General features: G+C 41.8%; 1 protein-coding gene across 1 annotated transcript in view; it reads right to left on the bottom strand.

Annotated features, from left to right (window-relative positions):
- The window catches only part of LOC126243480 (uncharacterized), a 1,765,051-nt gene that overhangs the window by 1,724,933 nt on the left and 13,399 nt on the right, over positions 1-26,719 (bottom strand). The window contains exon 2 of the mRNA XM_049948170.1: positions 16,014-16,233. Within this exon, the coding sequence (XP_049804127.1) occupies positions 16,014-16,233 (220 nt within the window). The remainder of the gene's footprint in view (positions 1-16,013; positions 16,234-26,719) is intronic.

Genomic DNA, 26,719 nt, shown 5'->3' with positions numbered 1-26,719 from the left:
GCTCTTTTCCTGGTTGGACAAGTGGGGTCGGTTAGAGACCTTCACGTCGACGAAGTGGCTCTAATTGAAAGACTTGCACCTGCTCGTTTAGCCAGACGAAATTATGTATTATACTAGCGACGCGGCAATGCTTCGCATTTGCTATGTATGGGAAATATATACATACATCCTAAACTCATTGTTTCCTTCTCTCTGCTCTTCTCTCGGCCGTATCTTTTCAAGGGAACTATCACGGCATTTGCCTGAAGTAATTTAGGCAAATCACGGAGAACCTAAATCAAGATGGCCGGACGCTAGTTCCTCCCGAATGCGAGTCCAATGCGCTTACCAAACCGGTCAAGCCGTTCTCAGATGACGATCTTTCATAGATGCGGCAATTGATTTTTACTTATACAGATTTCTATGTGCTGATTCTTTCTATGAGCTGTGTAAACTCATAATCAATAGGAAATATTGTGTCTTCTAAAGTTTATGTTAACAGAAAATATTCTACGTAATTTATATAGGATTATTTGAGTTCGTGCTTGTACACGCCGTCCTGTACCGCGGACACAGTCATGGCAAATAAACGTGTAGAATGAGTCACTAATTTTTTTCTACTTATTTCCACGGCTTACGGTAGACTGTAATGAGAGATCATTCTGAATAGGAGCCCGCACCTGAAAACATGACGCTTTCATCACGGAAAAAAGTAAAATAAGTATTTGACCCCCACATGAGGATTGCTTCGTAAGCCAATGGCCGCAGCGCAGCGTTAAACGAACAACAGTAGACAATAATGTCGATGATGAAAAGTTTCGTTTGAAACAGATAATTTAAAACCGTTCAGTTCAAATTAACTTTCATTCGATCGTTGAATAATTTGGCTTGGCGTCAAAGTCGGATCGAAATGAACTTATGTGAAAGTAATTCACTTCAGTCTTAATAAACACTACATCAATAGGCGAAGTTAACGTTTGAAAACTAGGAACAGCTTCCGAGATCGTCAGTAATCTGAAGAAGAGTTAGTGGAAGGCAGTGGTGCCTAGATCAGTCTATTTCCATTATTGTAGAAGCGCTCTAATAACCGGACTTAGTAATGTTATGTCAGGTACAGCAATCACAACCTGCACTTAAAAGGTTAGGTTGTTTTCTGCTATAGAATTTAACTTAAAACGGTAATAAGTATATGTAAAATTTAATTTGGCTCTTGTTTTATATTAAGCTTCCATTTTCCTTATATCCTGCTGTATACTTTCAGTTAAAAATAATTGTTTTAAAAGGGTACAGAGAGGTACTGGAGGTTTCGGAGGCCAGGTGTCACTGTTCAAACAGGAACTGCAACTTAAGCGATTTTAACAATGACAACAATGGCACGCAGTAAGCGTTAACCGAAAGCGCATGCTTCAGCTTTTTCAGTTGGAGAATCTTATGCCTCCTACCACAAGACACCTTGCTTTTGGGTTCCTGTTATATTTCAGACAGTAGTACCTTCCCATCGTAATATTCGATCTTTTTAATAGAGCAGTGAGATGATTATGTTAGAGGCAGTCGAAATCGATTCTGATTTAAGAGCTGTTCACAAATTCCGTTTCATGAGCACTTCGCACCATGCTCTGCTGCACTCCGCTGCTAACCGTTTTAGCTGTAGCTGTCGAAACCGAAATGGAGAAGATCGTCTTAGGTTTGGGGAGAAGTGTAGCAACAACGAAGCTGTAGTGACCCAGCAATTTATAAATATAGAAAAGAAAAGAAAAAGACAAACCTACATTCATAGCACTGACAGAAATGGAAAAAAATTACGACGCTAACTGCAATGATTTCTTTCGTATTATGATGTTATCTCGAATAGAATTCAAGCAACCGAAAGATTTTTCAGCTCTAAGAGAACCCAGGTTACAGTTCGAAGAACGTCAAAAGGAGGCAGTAAACGAGGAAGTGCGACAGAGCCGTAGTTGTTCAATATATTTTCAGGTGAACAGGGGACAAAAAGCAAAGCAAAGCAATGAGAAATTTGGAGAAGTACTGGAAGAAGACATTAAAGTTTTATCGGTTTACAGTGTGTGATGACATTTTACTTCTAACAGAGAACCCATAAGTCGAGCACATTAGATAGATTATGAATCAATTTCTACTGTTTCACCCACATTTTACTAATATTTAATGAGCACGAGGAGTTTCGGTAGAATGCTGTCATCATCAGATGCATTCCAGTTACATGTGCATTACATTAAGCTGAAGTTTCATTAGATTCAATTGATGTGTGTGCCACTGACGTTATGTATCATAAACAATCCTGATATACATATGCAAATCACTAAATGTACACATTAAAATGCAAGGTGGTCAGAAACAGCCTGAAAAGCTTGTAACTGTGTTGCAGAATGGTTGTGCTGAGAAATAAATAAGAAAAAGTTTCGACACGTTGCCCCCTTTCTGAGTTAATGAATGTTGAAGTTAGCCAATCAGGCCGTTGTGAGAGCAGATTCAAGCGGCACACCAAAGACGGTTTCGCCAAACATGTTCTTCTTTTGGTTTCCTGGAACCTGACAAAAAAGCAATACAAAGGTTGGACATGAGACGGCAGAAAGGATCGAAACCGAGACAAAGGCGGAGCAGTATCGTGCGGTATCATTTACGCTATGAGAACAACTGACAGCCTTTGTATCCGGCGTGCCGCTTGCATTTTCGTGCGCAACTGCATGACTGGCTAACTTCAACGCTAATTAGCTCGTAATCGGCCCAAGGTATCGAATTTTTTTCTTAACAACTATTTCTTAGGACAACCTACGCTGCAAGATGCTTACAAGCTTTTTAAATTGTTTCTGACCACCCTGTATAAGTATCTTTCTGTACTGGAAAGAGTCGTGGTAATTAAATCTTGGTTAACAGTGCCTAAAGCAGTAGAAATTACTTCACAAATTTACAGTACTGTCGCAGTCTTGAAAACTTCCTACGTAACAATTAAAGTCTAGATAGTGTTGAAAGATGAACGTCAATAAAAACAAAAAAGGGTAATGGAGTGTAGTCAGCCTATGCAATGTGTCACAGGGGCAATTGAATAAGAAAAGGTGAAGACTTTTTTTCGTATTTTGGCAGAAAAGTAACCGAGGACAGACTTAAAGATGATGATACCAAGTGAAGACTTCCTGAAAAGACAAGTTTCCTCACATCAGACATATCTTTAAGTAATAACAAGTTTTTTAAGGGGGGGGGGGATTTATTTGTGGTTTAGCCTTATATGATGTTTGATGATCATATATGATGATGATGATTGGTTTGTGGGGCGCGCAACTGCTCTGTCATCAGCGCCTGTACAAAGTCCCAGTGTTGACACAGTCCAATCATCCACTGTCACGAATGATGCTGATGGTGATGAAATGATGAGGACAACACAAACAAGCAGTCCTCGCGCAGAGAAAATCCCCAATCCGGCCGGGAATCGAACCTGGGACCCTGTGATCCAGCGGCAACAACGATAGCCACTAGACCACGAGCTGCGGACGTAGCCTTACATGAAAATCAAACATGGTCAAGGACCAGCACAGACAATTGGAGAATAGAAGATACCGAAATGAGTGTTTGTGCAGAATCAAGCGCTGTTATCATTCGAGAGATACAGAGGAGAGCGTGTGTGCCGGAACTTACCCCAGTTCACTGCTATTAGAGTCCAGGTCATCATAACATGCCTGTGCGTAGCATACGAAGGGTTGTGGCATAATCTAAGGATGAAATTAACAGTTAAAAGTTACTTCACCACACTTTGTCAACATATGCTTCAGTATATTAATGTCTAAATTGTTAAATCTCGGAGTCATCAGATGAATATCGTTCCCCAAATACATAGTTTTAAGAAAAGAACAGGTGGCGCTAAATAATGAAGCTAGAAAGCCAAAAGTTGGTTAGAATGTGCAGATATATCTCAAAATCAACCGTTACAAGTTTCAACTTGATTAGAACCTTATTTTGGTCAAAAGCGGAGTATTCAAGAAAAATTGAAGGCTCTAAATATTAGACTTACAAATACGAAACTTCAGTACGACATAAAAAATGTATCTATGTGACCCCATTAAGCTACCTCTAATAGTTTCCGAGCAATTTACTGAAAACTAAATTTGAAACAAAAACGTCCCTACTTGCAGTAGATTAAGTGCCTGTTATATTAATGCTAGAAAATTATGATTACAGCATGTAAATGATTCAAATGGCTCTGAGCACTATGGGACTTAACTTCTGAGGTCATCAGTCCCCTAGAACTTAGAACTACTTAAACCCAACTAACCTAAGGACATCACACACATCCATGCCCAAGGCAGGATTCGAACCTGCGACCGTAGCGGTCGCGCGGTTCCAGACAGTAGCGCCTAGAACCGTTCGGCCACCCCGGCCGGCACAGCATGTAATTAAACACATTAAATAATGAAGATATAGCAAGTTTAAAGACTGATGTAAATAACAATCAATACAAGGTCTCTTAAAGATGTAGTTCAGAGGTCATGTTCTACCGTCGGTTGCGTTCTAAAAATTCTAGACGGTAAAGTTTATATGTAGTAAAGGATTTTCTGTGATTAAAGCCTGCTGAACTACATTGATAGAAAAATTACGAAGATTGTAAATTGATACGCATCAGTGTTATAAAATGATATGAGTTAGAGAGAGCGGCCATTTAGATGCTGCGACCTGGGGATAGAGCGGGTGACGACAGGTGTTCTCTTCGGCCGTCCACTGTACCCATATATAAATAGAGACAGAGAGGTTGTAGAGGACTTCACTTCTCTCCCAGCTACCATTTGGACCGCATCAGTCAAACGCTGGCCTACGCGCCGTCTCGGGTAACGTGACAGCAAGGCTGCAACTAAACGCTTGTTTACAGTACAAAAGGGAAGTGAACTCGCGAGGACTGTACAGCGTCCTGGATCGCTTTGATTTCGCGGAAGTAACTGTTTTTCTGTCTCCAATAACGTTTACGAAACCGCATGGCAAGTGGTAACAGTATTTTCCACTTTTGTGGCGAGCAATTAACTTTGATTATCAGAAGTCAGGGCGAAAGATTATTTAATGGGAACGTACCGTAGAGGTCGCCTCTGAACTGCTCGTATTGCTGTTTATGATAGAGACATTATTATTATTATTATTATTATTATTATTATTATTATTTTGCTTATTATTATTATTATATTATTATTATTATTATTATTATTATTATTATTATTATTTTGCTTATTATTATTAACAGGAATATTACTGTATTTGCTTGAGAAAGTTTATCAAATATATCGACCAATCAGAACTCAAAAATTTCATTTATATTGTGTAAATAGAGAGTAGAAGCGTTTCTTTCAGCGAGCAAAACAAGAATGTGGACTTGCAGACGGGAACTGTGGTCAGTATGTTCTCCATCGCTTTCTGGCTGATCACAAGAATAGTTTTCAGTCTCTCGTAAACAGACGGAGCCGCTGTCCCACAGGTTACACTAGAATACTGAAGTTTAGCGTTAATAAAGATTAGAACTAATGAATGGAAATAAAACGAAAAGAGCTTTATGCTCCTACTCAATTACAAAATTATGTATACTGAGGCTTCAAAACTCATATACGTAGATGGCGGTAGCATCGCGTACACCAGGTATAAAAGGACAGTGCACTGAAGTAGCTGTCATTCGTATTCAGGTGATTGACGTGGAAAGGTGTCCGACGTGATTATGGACGCAAGACGGAATTAACAGACTTTGAAAGAGGAATAATGGTCGGAGCCCTGTGGGAAATTACATTGCGCAGATACCACGAAGTCCTGGACCCGAGCTGTGATCATGGCACTGTGCAAGCTGGTAATGTCTCAGTAATTGTATAGGGGCTGCGTTTGCATGGAATGAACTGGTTCCTGTTGTCACACTGAACCGAACATTGACTGGAAATGGTGATAATCGGCTACTTTGAGACCACTTTCAGCCTTTCATGAACTTCATGTTCCCAAACAACGATGGAACATTTATAGATGAGGTCGCAGGTTCGAATCCTGCATCGGGCATGGATGTGTGTGATGTCCTTAGGTTAGTTAGGTTTAAGTAGTTCTAAGTTGTAGGAGACTGATGACCTCAGATGTTCAGTCCCATAGTGCTCAGGGCCATTTGAACCATTTATAGATGACAATGCGCATGTCACCGAGCCACAACTGGTTGGCTGACTGGAATGACGAACATTCTTCAATTCGAGCGAATGTCTTGACGAAACAGACAGCCCGATATGAGACGTAATTAAGAGGTCAGTGCGTGCACAAAATCCTTCGCCGGCTACAGTTTCTCAATAATCTACGGCTATCGACGGTCCGTCCCTCAATATTTCCTCAGCGGACTTTCAACGATTTGTGGAGTCCACGCCACGTCGAGATGTTGCAATAGGCCGCGCGAAAGGAGATCCGACACGATACTAGGGGATATCCCATGATTTTCGTCACTTCAGTGAATACTGATAAGACATATCTTGAGGCAGCAGCGAATACCTAATTCGGTAGTGGAAGGACGTAAGTGGTGAGGGAGAGAAGAGGGGAATAAAACATGCAGTAAGCAGGTTCAAATTGATGTAGAATGCAGTAGTTATGCAGAGAGCAAACGTCTTGCACAATATAGCCGAGCGTGCGCTGAATGTTATTTGTCTTCGGACTGAAGACGAAGAGGGTTACGAAAAAGAAGAAGAAGAAGAAGAAGAAGAAGAAGAAGAAGAAGAAGACGTCGACGGCAACGAAGATGACTACGAGGACGACGAAATCAAACAACAAAACGCTCATTACATCGTTGCTGAGTTCCCATAAGCCACAACCATCAACAGCTGTCCGCGAAGGTGTGATATGTATTCAGTGAGCGTCTGCTGCGTTCATAGTTGATTCGGTGTCTTACTGTTGAGTAAGCCATACGTTAAGGAAGGGAATAGAAACGCAAACAGTAGCGTGACAAGTCAGAGGGCCTCATCATGCGGTGTTAAAGACTGGTCTTCCTTTTAGCAGCTGTCAGTCACTTGAAATATTCACTTTAATAAACATGCTATCAGACCATTAATTTCTGAGACACTGCACCGTTTTAGAAACAGTATCTGTTGACTGTGTAAGCAATGTTCACGTACACGGATGTTTTGTAACAAAGGATATATAATTTCACCAAAATAACTAACGAACGGAAGATATTTTGTGAACGGATTAAAAGGGCGTAGTTTATCGGGACTCGTACACAGACCAAGGACAATACTGTAGATGCTGGGACACCCTCAACATACGCGGCAGCCATACTCAGCTCAAGTTTTTGTGCGTTTTCCATAAAAATCTTAACAGAAAAGGTCCCCTGAAAAATTTGTGTAACGTTTAACTCTCAGAGTGCCATGTGGAGAATTGTAAGTCTTACTCAGATTCCGTTTCTGAACTGAAACTTTCAATCTGTAACGCAGTATATGCAGCTGCTAACCTGGACCTGAACTCCAGTATGCTACACAATTTTCACCTGCCAAGCGCTCAGAGATGATCATGTTCAAAATGGTTCAAATGGGTCTGAGCACTATGGGACTTAACTTCTAAGGTCATCAGTCCCCTAGAACTTAGAACTACTTAAACCTAACTAACCTAAGGACATCACACACATCCATGCCCGAGGCAGGATTCGAACCTGCGACCTTAGCAGTCGCGCGGTTCCGGAAAGAGCGCCTAGAACCGCTAGACCATCGCGGCCGGCATCAATGTCCGAGGCAGGATTCGAACCTGCGACCGTAGCGGTCGTGCGGTTCCAGACTGAAGCACCTAGAACCGCTTGGCCACTCCGACCGGCGATCATGTTCACTGATTCAGCAAAATATTCACGTGTTCTTCCTATAACACGATTGTATTAGATCAAGTAACGTGTGTTAGAGAGCCCTTTGCAGCTAGTTTATGTTGTACAGCCCTATAGCCCCACCATTCTCCCTCCCAACATAAAGGTGTATTGGCTTAGAAAAGACCAAGCAACAGCATAGGAAAATCGAAACTGACACAAAAATATTTCAGAAGTTAGTGAACGTAACACTATTAGGACGCAAAAGGCTTCTGATATTTAACGGTCTCCAGTTTAAACGTCGTCTGTACGTTAGCCAGGCAGTAACAACAAAAATCAAGGAGGTAATGTGCTATAGGAATTATTTCATCGTAGTAAATGAGTAAGCAAATGCATCACTCTCAAAAAAATGAAAGCAATCGATTTTGTAAGAGAATTAAGCAATTGGTCTGACTGGCTAAAAACGGATGTCCAAAACAAAATAAATGATACTGCAAAATATGACGGAGGACTTGTAGGGAAGCAGCCTACTCACGCTGTAGTAAATTCACATCAGTTTTCAATTGTGTGCCAGCCAGTCTGCTGTAACTAGCTCTGACGTCATAAATGTTGCGCAATACCTTAAAAATCAAGCAAATGACCTAAAACTTTTATAATGTCAGGAATAATATTAAATTAATATGTGTTAAATATCAGTTCGATAACTTCAGCCATTTCCGAAATTTGGACGTTTTTCTGTAAAAATCATTGGCGCAACAGAAAAGAGCTAGAGACTTCAAAATTTATATTTAGATTCATCTTTCATAATGATTTAATAAAAACTGTACTTTGGATTTCACAAATTAAGATTTTAGTGGAAATTCATGATTTTCTGGTTTTCATCTCAAAACTGAAGGAAGCAAGATAGATTAAGTAGGCTAGTAAATAAGGCTAGGATGTTTAGATTTAAATAGGTTGGAGGTCCGATATGACTATGAAGATGTGAAAAGTTTCTTTTGAATACCTATAAAATCATACGATAGCGGATCTCAAAAGGGACAGTTCAGAGCTCATCTGCTGCGTGCAGTGCAATTAAATTAATTCTTTCGCCCAAAATATTTAAGTTAGCCACGTCAAAATTTTATTATCAATACTTACCTGCGTGCTGAATGCACAGTTAAATTAAGAGCTTCATCGGCCATCAGCAAAAGAAGCTATAATTTATTATGTAACTTGAAGTGGTGCGTTACTAGCCCAGCGGCTAGTCGGGAGAGCCGATTTGATCAGGCGTTCCCTTAGCCGTCCGCACCGCGGCTTTATATATAAGAACGCTGCGCGAGGAAGCAAGGCCCCAGTTCTCTCCAGACGCTGAATGACACGCCATCTGTGTCGGCAGTCGCGTCGCGTCGGTATCACTGCGACAAACAGCCTCGGGTGCCCTATTAAGTTACTAGAGATACGCGGAACCATGAAATCATTTCAAGTGAAGTGTTAATTCTGGGATGATTTTCATTATCTAGCTTCAGATTGCGTATTGTCGTATTTTCACGTGCCGTCGCGGGACAGACATTCTACCAAATATTTAGCGTGGCGTTTGATGAAATATTCTCATCAAATTATGGCGAGCATTCTTTTTAACATTTAATTCGGACATTTATAGTTGCATCAGCGCATTAGACTCTGAACTGCTCTGTTAGTTAGGTTGTAGGGATACTTGTGTGTTTTTATTTGTGACTTTGAGAATATACTCAACTATTTTGGAAAATCGTTTTGATTAGAAATCCCGGACAATCTCCTAATTCCTCAGAGCTATAAGCTGCAGCTATAATTATATTCTCATCTGAAGTGGGCACTAGGAACTCTAATTACAGGCTTCACGTTTTGTTAAATCACCTTCTGGGGGCTAAAAAGGAATTAGAGAGCCAGTGTTGAGAACGGCGAAAGACAGCGTTAACAACATTCTAAAAGCTAGAAACTGATTCAACAAACAAACATTTGTACAGCAAGCATAATTTTTCTCACAAATCCGCCGCCCCACAGACTGTATGTTGCTGAACTGTAAATCTCAATGAAAACTTTTGTATTCGAAGTAAATAATAACGATTACACACTTGTTTGCATTTTTCAAAGGAAATTTCTAATCATCTTCTGTTTATAGAGCTGGGCTTTAACTTGCCGTGAACGACAACGTTATTATAAAGGACACACAAGTTCCTACAGAGAAATGATGCGGAAAGAAACTGCTGCGTTTGCGTTAAGCAATTTAGGGAAGTCATTGAAGACGTATAATTGGATAGCCAGGAGGAGTCAACCCTATTCCTCGGAGTGCGAAACCAGAGTCTAATCCACAACGCCACATGATTCGATACCTTTATTTGAAGTTGTAGTGTGTTAATAAAAATATGAAGGCAACAGCGGACATTAACGTTTTGACAGCGAGAACATCAAAAAACGAAGTACTACATGACTTACGAGCAGAAGAATTCTTTAGCGATCCTGAAACAGTTAAAGTTGTGTCTGCAAAGGTAGCTAACGACGTCAGTGCTCAAGACATTAGTCTCAAAACACTCCGCCAGTGTTCTATTTGTTTCATGTAGTCTTGCTCGCAGATACTCCGAGATGGAGCCTGATGAAACATAAGTGTGTATGTTTCAGATTAGCCTATGCGCGGTGTCCTTGAACTAAGACCAAAAATTTCGGGTGACGTGAGCGTATTTTCCTTCGAAGATTTTGTTAAAGGTAACGACGTAAAAGCCGCTGTGAACTGCCGGTATCTCTCGGCAGATTTATTGTTGCTTCAGACATACGTTGCTTTATGTGCGGCGTGCAGGAACTGCAGCTCTCATTCAGAAAGTTATAAATACCTTGTGTATCAGGCTTGACGTTCTTCGCACTGCTGTTAGTTATTTTCTCGATTGTGTCGCACCTCTGGCGCAGTAAAAGACGGCAGTTTTACTTGGCTATACCTGGCTGATGAACACGCTTATTGTTCCCTAGCTACAATGGCTGCAGTCCAAGAGATTTACGCACCTCTGGCCCCGAACAGACTGTTACGACCTCCAGGGGCATTTGTCGCAGCTGACCCCTAACTCAAAAAGACTGCCTTTTTTAAAACATGTCATGGGAAGCGGTAGGTACTTCGCCAAACAGACTACAGTTGATTTAGCGTTTTTATAATTTGGGTTTGTGTTAACCTGCTGGATGTTGCTGTGCCTGAGCAATGGTGCTGTGCACTTACTGCTGTCACTTGGCTTCATTTTTAATGTTTCCTGTTTGATTAAGCCGGTATAAGGAGTGAAGTATCTTTTTCTGTTGTTTGCAAGTCAGCTATGTCATCTTTTCTGGTTAAGTAGCATGTATGACATGTGAATCTGTTACAATATTTTTCCACTCTGAAGATGATCAATGATCGAAACCGGTTGTGAATGAATATATTGCAAGACAGCGCAGTGTTTACCATGTATTTACCAAGTTCGACGCTATATGGAATAAATATAAAAGGACATAATACTTAAATAAAAAAAAAAACACTAAACTATCTTACGAAAAGTACTCAGAACACAGGGCGTGTATCTTCATTATTTTACCTAGGAATTCTACATCATTGGTGATAAAATATTAGTAATTTAAAAGGTTCTTCTGACAATGGTACAGTTCCATAGCGCCCAAGTTGCAACAGTGGTATGAGACCGAGAGTTCAGCGAAGCGGTTACAAAATGGATAGATTTATGGAGTCGACGAAGTCAGCAACAGTGATAATAGGAAGTTATATTTAGCACAAAATCTCAGCCATTAACAATACAAGAGGATTTCAAGTTTTTTATACTTTTAAAGTCAATAGATTACCATTTTTAACACTCGTCTAAAAGCTGACACCAGCTGTCAGTTCAAATTACTCCATTAATGTTTCACTCTGGTCCAGCCGTTCGTGGAATAATACTTCAAAACAATAATATTGTTTCACGATTCCGAATACCTCAGCTTGTCTGTGAGAAAGAAACACCCGTGTGGGGAATATAACTACATCTCTACAGGTGAAGAACTTTGACAACAGATGCCGAATTGAGGACTCAATAGACAGCAGCCGAAAGCGTTGCACAGTACGCACCTGGGGATATGGACACGGCTTGCGATGTATAATCGAAACGCGTAAACAATGCTGGCATCGAACCCAGCCCCACGTGTGCGCATGACGACGGCAGTATTTACTCTCCGCGCCACTCACTGTGCACGTTGTTTACAGCATAAACCGCTTCAATCCGGAATGTGTACTACCAAACTATTCACCTCAGTAATAATGCATACTACGGCACATGGCAGCTGATGAAAAACGAAGAAACATGTAATAACAAAAAATTACTGATAACAGTTTACGGATTCTCGAGTCTAATTAATTTCTTGTATTATTACGTTGTTCACTGTGGAAAGGCTGCTAAACATTCTTTCTTACACAACTTATTTTACATCTTTGCACAGTACGTGAAATAGTAACTTTCTTGACGTTTAATGTAACATGTTAACGAATATTTCAGATCCAAAATATTAAATTACCTGTGCAGAGTGCAAGAAATAGAAATATTTGTTTCAAAAAACGCCCAAAACACTCAATAAATATTTTAAACCTACAGTATCTTTCGAAAATTTCATAACGGTATTCCCCTTATTGAAGCTGATACGAGCACAGCGAGAAGCCGAAACGCGGGAGTTATTTACGTAAAGTCACAGTGAACGTAAACATGTCCTTCAATGTAAATCAGAAAACAATTTTTCGCTTGAGACAATGAATTAAATAAATATATGGTAGAGTTAGTTATAGTTAGGAAAGCGTAAACTCAAAGGAACAACGGGTGGCTAAGTTAGTCAACTTCCTGAATTATAAAGTCCTCCCGCATGTACTGTATTATTGAACAATTTAAAAATAGTTCGCGAGTGTTATGCTATAGCCAATCATAATTCTCGATTGAACTGTTCATTAACTTTATGGAACTCTTACATTGTAACTGTTCGTTAACTTATTGAAACCCTTGCATTACAAGTGTATAAAGTAGAGTAATCCAGTTCACTCACTCCGGCACTATCTACTCAGTTAACGTTAAATGTTACTGAACATAAACATTTTCAGTGGTCTCAAAAATTTTGTGCTGTTCACAAATTTGTTTAGGAAAAAATTTTTTTTTCGCATGCAACAAATGAACTTTTACATCCATCAGTGGCTTAAAAGTAAACCATTGTAATTATTACTGTCAAATAACTTACAATTGGTACAGTCCAGACACCTATGTGTTAATTTAAAAAAAATGAAATCGTTAAGGGTAGTACCAATAGATAATAACTCAATGAAATATCCATCATAAATTGGAAATATATTCAGTATATGAGTCAAAAGCCTTCTGGAACTTTTATTTTTGAGAGTGTACTGAATAACCAAGAGTTTTTCACTTTTGTTTGATACAAAATCTCGCAGTGATATCTTTATTGATAGACAGATCAGTAATCTTCTAATGATACATGCCTTAGTCCAATTAATTTTATGATGAAGAAATTTACGGTGCAGGCCTCTTATTTACTGTCGTCGAAATAATGAAGTCCCGCGGGATCATTAGCAACATATCAAAGTTTAATACTTATGAGAAATTAGGCATTACTCTTGTAATCATGTATTGCTACTGGCAAATGGACGCCTTTGTAAAAACTAGCTGTTTCTTCTTAAGGCCTAGATCATTGGTATCAGCGTAAAAATCTTTGGCTAGGAGCTGAATGCTAATTTCGTTTGGAGAGAATACTCTTTGAAAGTAATTAGAAGGTCAGGTTTTGTTTCATTCACTGACGCGAAATACTTTGATCGCGTCAGAGCCGTAAAAGCAATGAAACGGCGTATCCGTTCGTTGATCCCGACCAGGTGTAAGGCTGCGAGTAGTGCATCAAAGCTTGCGAAGTGCATCAAAGCTTGCGAAGTTCCCTAAATTCCGGAACGTCTGCGGCTTCCCTCGTCTTGCTGCGTGTACTTTGTTTGCTTTCTACACCAGCGAGCCGTAGGTCGAAGTTTAATACGAGTTTCGTAATGAGTCTGCCCCAAAAGCGCGTAATTATGACCTGTGGAAAACTAATTAGTGTATCTCTGAAGGTGACAAAGAGGTATAGGAATTTCAGAAACATTTTAGGGCAGGCAGGCGGAGACGAGGAACTAAATTCGGCTGAAGCATCTATAACGGAGACTTTATCATCCCTTGATAGCATCTGAAAGATTACACTGAGGCTACACCAAATTACTTCGTGAAACTTGAAGCCAATAGCCCGTCTGTCTTTACATTTCGTCGAATATCATCCAGAAATTGCTGAGTTGTATTGTATCTAACACCGCACTTTGTCAATTAGTTTTCTTATAATTATGTTCTACAGCGCCGTATAAGCAATCACGACATTTGAAAGCACCCCTTTCCAATGTACTAATTCCATCTAATATGCTAATAAAAAGAAATGTGAAGGAGCGACTGTTCTAAAAGGGTAGACACCCTTTGTCTCTAATTCCTTTCACACATCAAGCAACGAAAATGTAGGACTTTTGCATAAAATAACCGAATATTTCTTCTAAATGAATTCGTTATAACTGTTGTACATTATGAAAAAATCATTAAGTGTTTCCAGTCTACATGAACCGACGTCCTCTTTCCATTCGAGAACAATAATTTAAAGTACGACGTAACAGTAATGCTCGGCATATTTGTGCCGAGCAATGACTTTTATGAGTACTTACTGTACAATAAACATTTTCTACTTTAGAAGAAACTGAATTCGCGTAAGATATGTCACAACTAATCACGCTTGCAGGGATGAGTAACTTAGTCCTTGACGGTACAAATCTGTAACAGCCACAGAGCAGCGTGGATACATGGAACTGGCAAATAAAGTAAAATTCATGAAGTCCGCTATTTTTTCCATTGTCATTAGCATTCAGAGCATCTTCTATTCGTCTGAGCTATCGAGTTCTGTGAAATTAACGTTACGTGGAAGATTATTGACTATCATATGGCTGTGTTTCATTTCAGGTACATCAGCAGTTTTTTGTGATATTTTAACCAAGGACTGTTCGTATTGCGAAGCTTTGTGGAGCAACGACTGTTTATCACAATGTGATCTCGAAGTAACTACATTTCTCAGTAAAAGCTTTCGCTAAACGAACTGTTTTCGTTTTACCTTTAACTGTTGCGTATTTAAATTGTTACTCTGTTTATTCAATGTCAGGAGCATGATAGAGAGCACTCTTTAAACAATTAGCAGTAAGAAGAGCAGCTTGGGCTCTGAGCGACAATTTGCATATGTAATCAGTTTATTACATTATTGCTCTTGCAATTTTGGAAAACACGAATGAAGGTAGACTGAAGGGCACGTTAAAAAGAAATGGTCACATAAATTATTCTGTGGACGATGTCCCTGGATTTGCATCATTGTTATCCGCTAGTCATTCGTCACGTTTGATACCAGGAACATACAGTTATGATAAAGTCATAGCTTAGTAACATTACTAGGCGATACGTTCCGCAGGACTCGTCGTCAGCTTCGGAATCCTTACATCGGTCTTGACCTTCAGCTCAGCAAACAGAAATGTAACAGTTCTGCAACATAGCGCCCAAGACTGACGGAAAACAATGCAAGAAAGTCACGTTGTAATGTTGCCTAATGTGTTATATTATTATGATTGTTTGTGTGTGGTAGTAGAATTAATAATTAACCATTAATTTGGTTCATCACAATCATAACTCTTATATCTGTCAATATGAGCAATTATGATGTACAATGAGGATAAGAACATCACCATGGTAGTCAGTTTCCACGAGAAATTAGGCTTCTTTACTTGAGTGGCTGCAAGGTTAAAATTTAGCAGCGTTTCTAGCGCAGTAGTTTTACACTCAGTCTTTCTTACGCTCAGTCTCTCTTGCAAACTGCAGTGTCCCAGAATCTTAGCAGTGAATATGGCCTACCATTAAGTACAGCTGAGACTACGTGAAGGTGTCACTTCGAGTCTTCACTGTTACTGAAAGACACTTGTTTAACGTTAAGTCTCACATTAAGCAGGTAGTCAAAGGTAGCCACACATTTACGTTTCGGGAGATGTGTAACTTTACGTTAAGAGCTTGTTTGACAATATTTGCACCCTGCTAATGTTTTCTCAAGTTTTCGTGCAGGAGGGGGAAAAATAGGGAAACGCTCTGTAGTAGAGAAAGGTTGTTGTGGTCAGCAGGTGCCTGGAGAAGGCACCAGCACTTACTTGCCAGCGGAGGTCCTCGGTTCGGGCCAGGGCAGGGTAGGGTACGCGACCGGCAGTGGCGTCGCGTAGCGCGCGCGCCTCTCGCCGTGGGTCCGAGCGGTGCCGTGCCGGGCTGGGCTGGGCTGTGCTGGGCAGCGCCGCTTCTCTGCGCTCGCGTCGCGTCAGCGCCACACTGCCGCTCTGGGCGGCGAGCGCTTCGCCGGCGGCGGCTGCGACCGATCTGCGCGTGCGCCGGGGCCGGCGTCCAACTTCGTACCCTACCCTACCCTACCCTACCCAACACTACTGCCGCGATCGCGCCCGTCTTAGCGCCAGATTAGTGCACGTGTTGCATCGGCCGGTTGGACCACTTTTATCTTTTGAGCAAGCTCGATCGGAGTTTTGTAAACGACACAATTTCTTAGGTATTCTGATCAATGGGGCAGCCAAAGTTTGATTCGCATCTTACCTTTGCAATAGTACATACTGGAGGGATGTGAAGGGACGATTTATCGATCTTCGTGGAGGTGTTTATCACATGATTAAATTTTAATCCCGTTTCGACTGATATTTATCATCAGTATCAGTACTATGTATCACCACCACAGAAACAAGTACAATCTTGTATTCATTGTGCGATGCAAGCATACGAGGGGCGTTTGGAAAGTCCGTGCAAAGTCCAAAATGGCTCTGAGCACTATGGGACTTAACACCTCAGGTTACCAGTCCCCTAGAACATATAACTACTTAAACCTAACTAACCTAAGGACATCACACACATCCTTGCCCGAGGCAGGATTCGAACCTGCGACCGTAGCGGTCACGCGGTTCCAGACTGAAGCGCCTAGAACCGCTCGCCCACCAGCGGGCGGCCGTTCAAAGTCCGAGAGATGGCATATAACGATATGTTTACGTAATGTGTATACATAAACATGCAGTTATAAATGTCCCCGTTCAAAAAAAAAAAAAAAAAAAAATGGTTCAAATGGCTCTGAGCACTATGGGACTCAACTGCTGAGGTCATTAGTCCCCTAGAACTTAGAACTAGTTAAACCTAACTAACCTAAGGACATCACACACATCCACGCCCGAGGCAGGATTCGAACCTGCGACCGTAGCGGTCTTGCGGTTCCGGACTGCAGCGCCTTTAACCGCACGGCCACTTCGGCCGGCTAATGTCTCCGTTCGTAGTCGGTAATTATAACAATATGTTTACTTTTGTGCTGTAGCTTATAGCTATAATCAGCGGTGGAAATATATTTGCGAACGCCGACCGTGTGCGGCTGTTTCTTACTGGATCGTCTGATCAGTCGGAAGTTGCATTCCAGAGGAGAGTAAATCCCTATTCAAAATATACTTATTTTTGGCTAGCTCAACATGAATTTCCTATTGGACCGTAGTTTATCATGCATTTACCAGTAGAGTATGGCGTGGAGAAAATATTTCGCAGCATGCAACTTCCGTCCGATCTCGACGAAAGAATTCGTGACTGTGAACTCTCTATTGGGCAGATACATAAAGAAAATTAAATAACTTCATGAAAGAGTGAGACACAGATTCTATAATAAATAAATAGTCCATACACCAGTTCCATTTAACTCTGAATTAATAGATGAACTTACACTACAATGAAGGATTTAACATGGATGCCGTTTTGACTGGCACTTCTCTTCTCGTAATGAAAATAATTCCTGCGACGTTTTCACATACACGTTCCACAATAAATTTACTGCTACACTGTATTGCACTTCTAGTATTACACTTTTACTTTACACTAAAATAATAATAAATGTTCATCGAGAATATCTCGTACATCAAAAGAATGTATAAAAGTGTTCTTCTTCTGTCCGTTTTTCGCGCCGCGGTTTTTTAATGTCAGTAACTCAGTGCATCTCTGACGGCGCTTCGACAATAAACACGTTACGTCACAGGTCGTTCACATTCTCACAACATTATTTGCTAACTGTAGCTATTGCCGAGCGACTGCTCGATTAGTGAATTATTTAAAATTATAAGGCAATCACATAATGTTACAGGCACCACCGGCGCGTATAGAGGTCATGTTTAGTTAGTAGCATCTTTTAAAATAGCGCACACGAAGATTCAGTCACATTGGTCTATTTCTTTGCGTTTGGCATTCGTGTGAATCAAGTAAGTCGAGTGATTGTCAAAAAATGGGCGAAAAACAATTTCGTGTGGTGATTAAACATCATGAAAGGCAAAACGGATCAGCAGGCTAAAGAGAAGCTTGATAAACATTGCGGTGACTCTGCACTTTCGATTACAACAGTTTATAAGTGATTTCAAAATTTTCAGAGTGGCCATATGGGCACAAGTGATGCCGATCGTTCTGGACGCGCTGTGGAGGTTACGACTCCAGAAATCACTGATAAAATCGATGATACAGTGATGGATGACAGAAGAGTTAAGGTGCGTGAGATTGCTAGTGCTGTGGGCATCTCGAATGAACGGATACTTAATATTTTGCATAAACATTTGTGTATGAGAAACCTATCCGCAAGATGGGTTCCGCGGTTGCTCACGCTTGACCAAAAACAGAATCGTGTGAAGTATTGCAAGGATGGTTTGCAGCTGTTCAGGAAGAATCCGCAGGATATTAAGCGTTGTTCCGTTACTGTGGATGAGACATAGATATATTACTATACTCCTGAGACCAAACAGCAATCTAAACAATGGGTTACCAAGGGAGAATCTGCACCAAAACAGGCGAAGACCATTCCTTCGACCGGAAAGGTTGTGGCGACTGTCTTTTGGGATTCGCAAGGAATAATCTTCATCGACTATCTGGAAAGGGGTAAAACTATTACAGGTGAATAATATTCATCGTTATTGGACCGTCGTTTTCCATCACGACAATCCACCAGCACACACCTCAGCAGTTTTGGTCGCAAAATTAATGGAAATAGGATTCCAATTCGTTTCAAATCCCCCCCCCCTTCCCCTCTTCTCCAGAGGTGGCTCCCTCGGACTACTATTTGTTCCCCAATTTGAAGAAATGGATGGCGGGACAAAGATTTTATTCAAACAAGGAGGTGATTGCAGCAATTATTAGCTATTTTGCTTACTTGGACAATTCCTGTTATTCGAAACGGATCAAAAAATTAGAACGGCGTTGGACGAAGTATATAAGTCTAAAAGGAGACTGTGTCGAAAAATAAAATAGGTTTACCTCAAACACGAAAGTAGTTTTATTTTTGTACGGACTTTTCAGACGCCCCTCGTACAGTCTCCAAGTGCAATGCTGTAGAATTTCATGTCGAACCTGGAAAACGTGCTGCATCACTTCATGAAGACAGTTCCCAGGGGACTCTCAAAATGTATTCGGTTTCTCATCTCATCCTGGACATAGTGTAAGGGTGACAAATCAAGTAAATGGACTGGGTAGACCAACATTGGATCGATAATCCTTCAAGGCGTTTGTGGTATGAACCGCAGTGCGTGGCCGTGCAATATCCCACTGGAAATGCCGTTTGGTACCCTAATCATGAAAGGTTTCGCAACAGGGTGTAACATTCCTGTTACATACTAGCGTTCATTTGGCCTACAGCTCAGACCTCTTAGAGCTCCCCGCACCCTCATTGCTGGAGCTGGAAAGAATGGGCCGTGAGAAGCACTGTTTCCCGCGATCTTTCACGACGTCGTCTACTGACACAATGGCGTCGACCTGGCCGCAGTAAAGAGGAGGAGGCTCATCGTCGAACCCCGCAGAGCCCCACTTCAGACCCCAAGTCACTCTCGCTCTGCAGCATGAAACTCTCTGTAATACAGTCAGCGCCGTATGGTGGCTCGAGACGTTGGCGCTGAGACCGTGTCGTCAGCTCTTGTCCTGTGGTCTTTACACTGTATCCAACTGTCATAGCGATCTGTTGGTATGATGCCCCAAATCCCCTATGCCAATTATTAGACTTTTCTCAAATACCGAAACACTGAGATAAGTTGCATGTGCACGTTCTCTGGGAAGGCTGTGTTACAATCTCGACCAGAAACTTTCCAGTACCGTGAGACACACGGAACAACCATCATGTACTCACATCGTTGCTTATCAGATGGATTGTCTTTGTTGTGTGGTGATAATGAAAATAGGCTCGCATAGGTAAGAAATTGTAATCAACATATATTACAGACATTGAAGTACTCTAATATTAATTTGGCACCATTAAATCAACGTGTTCTCGATGTAACTCTTCCTGTTCTGTCAGTCCATGAAGATAATAGTAAATGAACTGTATTTGTGGCCGATTCGTAATATTCAAGGTTGCTGTGCTGATTGGTGACAGCTCCGGCCATACTTAACCAACAGGGGTTGACTCGAGTGTGGGACTGTAAATAGGATGCCACGCAGTCCGTAAGTATGTAATGGGTGGAGCGATTTCAAATAGAAACCGTACACACATCAAGTGCCATATGGAAACACACTGGGTGTAGAATGCCTACCACTGATTGGCGAAGGCTGGCGCTGCGAAGATGGTAACATTGAAAGTAGTCATACTATATTAGAAGAATAGACAAAAGGCAATTACGGTCGTTGACTGATTGACGAGATACCCAATGACATTTTGTCCCTAATAGTGAAACAAGGGTGATGTCGGGATAACGTAAAATTAACATCTGGTCCGAAATCTGTTGTGAACAGTCATTCCTCGATATCTCTGAGTGTGGTTTTGTAGCGTATAATTCATTCCAACTAAAATATTAAATAAAAATCGAATGATGATCTTACAGTAGCTGCTGGAAACTGGAGGCTGCGTGGTTACGTTCAGAGTTTGAATGGGAAAATGTTACAAAGTAGAGTAGCTTTCAAAACTAAACATCTATTTTGGATGAAAGTTGCTACATATTAATACAGTAACGCAGCGCAGCCACTTTTGATTCCTGTGTTATTAGCTGGCCGATTCTGACTCCAGAGTTGTGTGTGTGCGAAGCTGTGGTAGGGTTCTCCAGTACCGCAGCGCTTGCAGTGTCAAGAAGGCTTACTAAACAGGGACGCTGTTTATTACTTGATGCCTTTTGTACAGAACACCACTGTCAGCGACCCCGGCGACAGTCACAACTGGTAGGCAACCTGTGGCATCCTCGGCGGTGTACCGACACAGCGGTGGCTGTTGGCGGCATCGCAGACGCCAGCCGCCATGCCACAGAGCGAAGTGTCGCAGTGGTTAGCACACTGGACTCGCATTCGGGAGGACGACGGTTCAGTACCGCGTCGGAGCATCCTTACTTAGGTTTTTCGTTATTTCCCTAAATCGATTCTGGCAAATGCCGGATGGTTCCTTTGGAAGGGAGCGGCCGCTTTCCATCCCCATTCTTCCCTAATCCGAGCTTGGGCTCCGTCTCTAATGACTTCGTTGTTGACATTAAACACTAATCCCTCCCCGTTCTGTCAGACAGGTGTGGTGAGGCCAAGCCAGGAACAATACCGCCGGCGCTCTATGGTTTCGGTAGGATGTGCGCAGGCCCAACTCCGAACCCAGGACCCTAAAAATTCACAGTCCGGAAACATCAGGGTTAGCCGATGGCTAGTAGGTCGGTTGCATGCGAACTACGTACACGGGTTTCCACTTCATTATGTTTCCATGTGAACTGCGGACCGAGCAGACTTATCGGTTTATCGACTAATCCTATTATCGCTCCTCGACTCTCTCTATCGAAACTTGTGAAATACGGACAGTCATTTAGTCGCGTTCGAGAAACACGCCGTTCTCCTCATGCAATCGGTTTCATTAACTTTTACTTACTCACTACTCATGTAGGTGTTTCACATATCCGCTTCATATGTCCTATTTGTGGTATCATAGACCATCAATACCACAAAGGAGGCAATCGATTCGGCCGCAGATGTTGTCAATGAAGATTTCAGCATCGGCCGTTAGACGAAGACACAGCGGCAAGCGCCGCCCAGTCACTGGACGCGGATGTACCACGCCTCTTCTGGTAGCGCCGCCACAGAACTCAAACCAAGTGTATCAGGAGTCGCCGATCGCGCTCCAAGAGACGCCAAATAAGTGAAAATACGAATGTTAATGTTAGCATTGATACGTACATCTAACTAATAATACCTAAATAGTAACATATAACAAGCTATAATTAAACCACTCATACATGTGTTTCAATTTTTTTTCCGTTCAGAGTCATGGAAATAACTACAGATTTCATGGACAGATATAGATCGAATCTAGTATTTATAGTGGACGTAGAAGGCAACTTCCAACACGCCAGAGAGCTTGTGCTTGAGTAATTTCTTCGGGCTACGCCAGAGAGCTTGTTCTTGAGTAATTCTAAACTGAACAGTTTGTTTTCTTCTGTCCATCCTTGTATTTACCCTCTTGAGGAGACTCTGCTTGAGGTGCAAACAGACACAGACGTGAATATCAGGAATACGATCAGTGGGGAAAAGAACTGTTGGGAAGGAAGCATTATGACGGTAGCAGATGGAAGACGTGAGGAAATGAGTGATCGTTCGGTTCGGTTTTGTTAAAGAGTTAACTTCAACTTTTTGCCCCCAAGAACTGAAGAAGACGAAACCGGACGGCTTATTTTTGACGATCCGATGTTTGTCGATAATGTGTTTGTTGAATGACGTTTTAGCTGTAATTTCGGTAACGGATATGGGAGACAATCAGTCAGCCTCCTCGAGGTGTCTCTCTGTTAACGCTAACTGGTGTTTCACTAATCCTCTGTCCGCAGTTCACATGTCCCCGGTTTACCACTGCCCGCAGTTCACATAATTAGGAGAGGGCTGTTCACAAGTTGTGCGCAGACCAGGGGCTTCGCCAAGCTGTTGACACCTCTCGATGAGGGTGCAGTGGCTGAGCCGTCCACACGTACAAAGATTGACCCAGAGGGTGTGCCGGTCGAATGCACGTTGCACGATCAACGCTGCTAAAGGTTGAGTTGGGAGGGTTTATTCTCACTGAATCTGGGTGTGTCGTGACACAACGTAGATCCCCATCACGCAGTCGGCTGTGGAAACGCTGTCTTGTGCTGCACCATGTCGCAACCTCAACAGCTACTGACGATAGAACGCTGCACTATAGAGTGCAGTGCCAGCACTGAAGTGCCGCGACCACCTGCTTACCTACTGTATGACCAGGGCTGTCCAGAAAATAACAGACGTTCAGAAACAAAATATTAATAACAAAGAAAAACCAAATTTTATTACATACGCTTTAAAGTTACACACTTAAGCAGTTTTTCTGCATGATCGCCATTCAAACTGAAGCACACACCATTTTTTTTTTAGTCATCAGTCTTCTTCTGACTGGTTTCATGCAGCTCGCCACAAATTCCTCTCCTTTGCTAACCTCTTTGTAGGGCCCAGCCGACTCGTCTCTTATGGGGTGCTTAAAGGATGCTGCGTACTCGGATAGCTATACAACAGTTCAAGCAAATCACATTAATAGTTTTTATTACAATAAAGAAGATTGACAATATTAACTTAGAAATTACAACGGTGTCGGAAGCGATGGGCGCCAAGCAAACAATCAAAGTCCTTCGCTGCATACAAGGTCCATGTAAACAGTTGATATGGACCACATGTCACTGATATCGTAGTGTTCTCCTAGCGCTGCGCTAATACTGTGCGTCCCGGTCTGGTACTCTGCCCGAGGGTGGCAGGAGCGGCGCTTATATTTTCTTCGTATAGAGGCCACTACTTTGGTGGTGCGTTCCATGTCAGCGGGCAATCGGCTGACGTCGTCTCACAGCCTTCTTTTCTCTTGCCTTCTTCATCTTCGTGACGTCGCTTATCGTTACTCTGAACACTCTTCATTCAGAGTATCATTTGCTGGAGTATTCCAATCCCTGGCTTCCTCTACAGTTTTTGCCCTCTACATCTCCCTCTAGTACCATGGAAGTAATTTCCTGATGTCTTAACAGATGTCCTCTCATCCTACCCCCTCTTCTTGTCAACGTTTTCCACATATTTCTTACCCCTCCGATTCCGTGCAGGACCTCCTCATTCCTTAACTTATCAGTCCACCTAATTTTGTACATTCGTCTGTAACATGAGATCCCAGATGCTTCGATTTTCTTCTGTTTCCGTTTTCCCACAGTCCATGTTCTCCTACCAAACGTACATTCTCGAAATTTCTTCCTAAAATTAAGTCCTGTATCTGATACTAGTAGATTTCTCTTGACCAGGAAGACCTTTTCTGTCAGTGCTAATCTGCTTTTGATGTCCTCCTTGTTCAGTCCGTCATGGGTTATTTTGCTGCCTAGGTAGCAGGATTCCTTAACTTCATCTACTTCTTGACCATCAATCCCGGTTTTAAGTTTCTCGCTGTTCTCATTTCTGCTACTTCTCATTACTGTCGTCTTTCTTCGAACTACTTTCAATCCACGTCCTGTACTCATTAGCCTGTTCGTTCCCTCCATCAGATGCTGTAATTCTTCTGCACTTTCACTCAAGATAGCAATGTCATGAGCGAAATGTATCACTAACATCCTTGAATTTTAATCCCACTCTCGAACTTTTATTTTATTTCCATCGTTTTTTCTTCGATATACAGAGTGAACAGGAGGAGCGAAATACTGCATTCCTGTGATTCACTCTTTTTAATCCGAGCCCTTCGTTCTTGGTCGTCCTCTCTCACTATTCCCTCTTATAATACCGTGGCACAATTTTTCAATACCGTCTCTGTAGATATCAGCCGCCTGGGGTTGAAACCATTGCTTAGTACGGTGACAGTATCAAAGCGTTGTGTAGAGAGCCATGCCTTCATTGCTGGGAAAAGGTGGTAGTCGCTAGGCGCCAAATGTGGGCTATATGGTGGATGAACAGACACCTCCTATTCTAAACCTTGTAGGTGCTCTCGGGTAAGATTGGCTGCATGTGGTCGTGCGTTGTCGTGAGGGAAAAAATGTTCCCTCTGAGCAGCCATACGTACGAACCTCCGTGCCGGAAACTTCACAGGAGCTCAGTCCGTCAGTTCACCTGATGATGGCGACATGTATGATCGCCGAAATATTGTGCCCGTTGGACACTGTAGACCGGCAGTACAACCGTGGATATTTTAATTAGTTTGCGTTGTGTTTTCCACGACGCTTCTTTTCTACCTCTCTAAGTTAACTGTTGTACCACATTCAAGGAAATCAATGCGAATCACTATGTCAGAGTCCTCAAATGTAGCAGCCATGATTTTTCTTGCTGACAGCTTTTGCAAACGTTTCCTCGGTTTCTTGTGAGAATTTGTCTATCACCATTCCGTCGACTGCCATTTTGTTTCACAATTGACATCTTTCTCCCAAGTCTCGACCCCAGTTACAATACGATCGATAACGTTCTTAGAATTTTGTCGAAAACTTCGAGGAAGGTCAATGCTGCAACCAGTCTCTGTTTATCGTGGTCTTCCGATAGGATTTTGGGAACCCAGCTAGCACAAAATTTATGGTAGCCAAGCTTCTGCTCCACAATTCCATGCCACGAACTCAATGAAATTGTGGCGGAGAAGCTCGCGGAAGTTCCGTAAGGGTGAGTCGACGATTTTCAAAAATTTTTTTCGTTTATTTTCATCACCAGTTCGTCCCTCACAAGGCTAGGCCTATCACTGTGGTCGTCATCGTGAACACTAGAGAGGCCATTTTTAAAATCAGTACTCCAGTGACTCACACGGCTTTCACTGATTTTTCCTTTTCTGTGCACATCACAGAGGCAGCGATAAGTTTCAGTTGATTTCAGCTTTTTGCCAACAGACACCTAGTCACAAAACTCACCTCACAAGCATCTGGATTTTCTATTTCGGCGCACATTTTAAGACGTCACAGAACGCAAAGTAGCAGAGACACAGACCACATGCTACCGCTGCTGGATGCGTACTGACTGTGGGAACGGTATGGGATCAAGATCGCGGATGGAGCCCCGCCTACCGCCGTGAAAGACCAAACGTCTGTTTCTTTCTGGATTGCCCTAGTACAGTCCCATTTTTCATCCTGATTGTTATGTAATAATGTCATTCGTACCATGACCAGCTAATTTCGGTCGTTTGCCATTCCCAAGTGCGGACTCCTATACTCGTAAATTGACACCATCACCCTTCGAGGGTGTATGCAAACGTACATCTTTCCATTTATTACATAACCGCTCTAGTAAACATGAGCGAGAACATTGTTTTATGTTCGACAGCACTTTATAGTGACGCTAGCTTAGCGCCTGCTACTTCGCTGTCGTAGATTGTATGGCCTGCAGGTATTTTTTCGTTTTTATTTAATACAATTCTTATATTGATCACAAATTGCAACACCTTCTAAGCTTTTTGCGTCAATTGAAGCCATATAAGCACGGTGTTTCCTGAATGTACTTTTGACTTCTGGTAGCTGGAGTCCAAAGTTTTTGTTAATCGCGGCTTTTGTGGAGATATTTCCTTAGCAACTTCTATCTTCTAGCATATATCTCTTTATATCTAATCGAGAAGTGAAATATATTTAGCTTTAAATTTTTTTTTCTAACGAAATATTTCCTTAAAAACATTCATACCCTGTTTCCTCCTTTAGGCGTTGGATTTCCAGAAACGCTGAAACAAGTATTTTCTGATTTTTAACCAAGAAGTCAAATACCAGTTCTCACAGATGTAGCCTTAAAATCCTTCTGTAGTTCTTTAGTAATTCTTTATTTTCAAATAAATCTTTCACCCACACTTCTACACCCTTGTCTTTGAATTTCAAAAAATTTTCTGACTGAGAAAGCAGATACCATTTTTCGTGGTTCTAGC

The sequence above is a fragment of the Schistocerca nitens genome, chromosome 1 (assembly GCF_023898315.1).
Source record: "Schistocerca nitens isolate TAMUIC-IGC-003100 chromosome 1, iqSchNite1.1, whole genome shotgun sequence".
NCBI lineage: Eukaryota > Metazoa > Arthropoda > Insecta > Orthoptera > Acrididae > Schistocerca > Schistocerca nitens.
This window is presented reverse-complemented; position numbering and strand designations above follow the sequence as displayed.